This window comes from Equus quagga, unplaced genomic scaffold, assembly GCF_021613505.1.
Source record: "Equus quagga isolate Etosha38 unplaced genomic scaffold, UCLA_HA_Equagga_1.0 209741_RagTag, whole genome shotgun sequence".
Classification (NCBI taxonomy): Eukaryota; Metazoa; Chordata; class Mammalia; order Perissodactyla; family Equidae; genus Equus; species Equus quagga.
In genome coordinates, this window is record NW_025799196.1 from 1 (window position 1) to 3,815 (window position 3,815).

The following is a 3,815-nucleotide window of genomic DNA, read 5'->3' on the forward strand; positions in this document are numbered from 1 at the left end:
GACTCCAGGAGCAGGCTCTCCACCCGCCTGGCCGAGAGGGTCTCCTGCCCCGGTGGGAGCAGGGGTGGGAGATAGACCACACGTCCCTAATCGCTTACCCTAATCGCTTCCTGGAGAGCAGGTTTCTGCAGAAAAAAGGAGACACACACGGCTCAGGAGACCCCAGAGAATCAGTCGGGGCCGACACGTCACGTGACCCCAGGAAGGACATTTAGCGTTCTCTAAACTCGCTCTGCTGCCCGTCCCAGCGTGGGGCCTGGGCAGGATCAGGCGAGGGTGTCCTCCCTACCATGGCGCGTGAGTGTGAAGATCTTCTCCGGGTCGAACCCTTTGTCTCTCGCGAACGTCTTAAAATCCTCCAGGGCCCCCTGGTTGTTCTCCGCGTCTCTTCCTGTCGGTGAAACCAGGAGATGCGAGGGTGAGGGGCAGAACGGGGGCAGGCTGGCATCTCCAGCCCAGCCTGGGGCAGAGATGGATGGGCCGCCGCAGAGCTGGGGCAGGAGACCATGCGCCCACGTCGGGGCTGGACCCCGAGGTCCCTCCGGCCGGGAGGAGGGCTCGGCTGGAAAGGGAGGACTGGGAGCTGTGAGCGCCCAGTGGGCGCCGTGCGGCAGGCCTGGGAGGAACGGGGTGCTCTTCGTGAGCACACCTGGGGGTCTCCTGGAGTGAGGACGACCGGCAGGACCTGCCCAGCCACAGAGGAGAGCACTTCCCCTCGTGGCCCCTGGACCCCATGCCATCCCTGCTGGACTGACTTCCGCTGTGCTCCTGGCTGTGGGGAGCATGCAGGAGAGCCCCTGGGGACCCCTTGTCTTCAGGCCGAGACAGTCCTGATGCCCCAATACCTCCTTGAGCTCCCCCCATCCCGGAATTAAGCCCCAGGAGCTGGAATTTCCTTCCCTTGCAGCTCCATGCACACACTGCTCTTCTCCCCCGTGGGAGACCCCAAAGGAACGGTGCTGAAGTGGACGCTGCAAGGGGTGGTCCCTGTGAACGAGTGGCCCACCCAGTGACATTTGGATCCCTGTCCCCACAGTGGTCCTCTGCCCTCCTGTGTTCCCACTGCAGACACCGAGACTGGGAAACCCGGATCCTGAGCTCCAGGGATGGGAATGAGTGCTCCCTTCAGGAAAAGCAGTCGGAAGGAACTGCCGGTGGCTTCTCCTAAGAGGAGGAGGCACGGGGAGGAGGGGGAGGGAGGAGGGTTTGCAGGCGCTGGGATGCGGGACCCTCACCCACGAGCTTCGCCATCCGGATCTGCTTCCCCCGGAGCTCGCCTTCACAGTAAAGCACGTAGTGGTCCATCACGTTCGACGGCGAGATGTACACCACGCGCCTGCCCTCGTCTGCGGAAGGACGGTGGCACGAGCTGAATAAGCCATGTGACCCTCCAGGAAGACCTGGAGCTCGCCCAGCGCCCAGCCTGGAGGACCCTCCAGTTTCCACATGCTCCCAGCTGCTCAGGCCGTGAGGTCTCCACCTCTTGAGGACCCAACACACTGGGAGAGCCAGAAAGAGGGTCACATCCCCAACCAACGGACCACAGAGAGGTTTCGGGGCATGGGGTTGGAGCATGGGGTGCTCAGTCCCCAACAACCAGGTGCGACTCTGCTCCTCGCCCCTGACGTGGGCACAGCCATAACCCAGCAGGGCCCCTGGGCAGTCCAGTCCCTCCTGGGACAATGTGTCCCTCCTGACTCTTAGTGTCAAGTGATCATATCTTCAGGGCAAACTGACCAGAGGGAGGAGAGGGTGTGCATTTAATGGGGTCAGAAAGGAGCGGGGCTTCTCAGGCTAAAATGCCTCCCCAGAAATGCGCAGGCTGCCCCCGGCTCCCCCAGTGTGTGGGGCGCCACCCGGCTGGGGCTCCAAGACTCACCGGCCGTGTATTTGCCGGGCTCATTGGTTTTCTCCAGCACCAGTTTCGTCTCCTGGCACTGACCCCTCACCCTGGAACACAGAAGCCATGTGGTGATGCTGCCGTGGGTGTGCCCACTTTGGAAACACAGCCAGCCCCCGTACTGCCCCCGCCTCGGAGCAGCCGCAGGGCAAAGCCCGTACCGGTGGCCTGGGATCCAAAGTGGGCCTGGCGGGGGAGCACGTTTCTCCCACCTCAAGTCCAGGCACTGACTGGGCCTTCAGTCACGCGTGACAGCTCCCTGGGGCTCCCTCCAGGTGGGGGGTGGGGTGCAGCCCCCTCAATCAGCCAGCACTGCCCCTCACAGCCCACGAGGCCCATCCGCGGCCCCTCCCCTCCTCAGTGCCCTAAGTCTGGGGGTCTCTCCCCTGCACGGTGCCCCCGCATGAGGCACCCTCCATGGCGGTGCCCCCTCAAAGCTGCCAGGGCTGAGTGCTGTAGGAGGACCTGAGAAGGACACCGGCGTGGTCTGCCTGCCCCACAGATGCTGGCTCTCCTGGTGTGGGGAGGGAAGGCCGAGGGTCGTCACCAGCTACCCAGCCGGCTGACACTCACTTCACGGTCGCTTTGGCCTCCAGGTTGCCCCCCTCCAGGACCGTGAGGATCATGGGAGTCACCAACTCAGGCTTCTCCCCGGGAATCTCCTGGTCAGCGGTCACGGCCTTCAGATACCATTTCCCTGAGACCTGGGGATGTTCCCCCCATCAGGGCTCCGGCCGACCCCATGGCCTCCCCCTCCTGCTCTGCAGCCCCAGACTCTACCCCACCCCCAGGGCTGGGGGCTTGGAGCGCTTCCCAGCCCACCCCCCCCACCCCACCCCCAGCATACGCCCAGCACCCTCGCCAGACCCACCCAGATGCCAGCTCCCGGCCCCTGCAGGTCGGCGAGACCACCGGTGCCCTTGCTCCCAGGGGCCCTCTGCATCCTGGGACCATCGGGCACAGACCCCTCTGTCTGACCGTTCCCTCAGGGCCAGGGGTTAATGCCTGATCCTAAAATGAGTGTCTCTGCCCCTCCCCACGCCGCCTCCAGCCAGCCTGCCCCATCTGAGCCTCACGTCCGGAGTCTCCTCGCCCAAGGCCAGGGGGTCCTGGGCCTGCAGGGCAGCAATGAGGCTGAGGCCGATGGTCAGGAGCAGGGTCTTCATCTCCAGGGGTCTGTGCTCACGGCCACCTGACAGGTCACTTGCTGGGGTCGGAGAGGCTGTGCCGGCCTCTCACACAACCACCCTTTATACCCGCTGGCCCAGGGTCCCACGGGAACTTGGCACAGACAATTGACAATCCCTTCCTGGCCATAAACCGTGGCCAATTCCGCAGTGGAGCAGATGAAATGTCATTATTGTTGGACATTGCTGAACGGCTCTGGTTAACCACGAAGGGTCATCGAGGCAGCACCACCATCTAGAGGGACGTATCTGCAGGCAGCATCCGGGAGGGGCAGTCGGAGTGCAGGAGTGGAGGCTTCCGTGAGCAGAGGCACCGAGGGACGTGAGCGGTGCCAGCGGCCACCCTCCCGCCCGTCACCGCAGGCTGGGCTGACCTGCTCGCTGCCAGAGAGGATGTGGGCTGGACTTTAGAGCCACGGGCTTGGTCTCAGCTGGCCCTCCTGGGTCAGGCTACTTAACCTCAGATTCAGCATCAAGAAAGAGGGACCTACTATGTGAGCATGACGACGGGTGTGTTTAAAGAGCATGTCTACACTCCTGACAAGATGTGCAATAAGTAGTCACTTTGACACACCCTCTCTGCTCCACGTACAGAGGAGCAGCAGATGAGAGATAAAGAATGCAAACCAGGACAGGTAGATGGAAATGTGAACATATGTATACACACACATAGACACACATGTGCACACATATGCACACACATTCACACATGCCTACACGCAGACACA

At 62.8% G+C, this 3,815-nt stretch overlaps 1 protein-coding gene across 1 annotated transcript; it reads right to left on the bottom strand.

The window, feature by feature from the left end:
- Positions 1–289: 289 nt before the first annotated feature.
- Positions 290–3,066, bottom strand: LOC124233690 (major allergen Can f 1-like; the record flags this gene model as incomplete). Its single annotated transcript, XM_046650814.1, has 5 exons — positions 2,977–3,066; positions 2,474–2,604; positions 1,880–1,950; positions 1,236–1,346; positions 290–391 (listed from the first exon to the last, which is right to left on the bottom strand). Coding segments are annotated over exons 1-5 (505 nt in total), but the record flags the coding sequence as incomplete, so codon positions are not given.
- Positions 3,067–3,815: the final 749 nt, after the last annotated feature.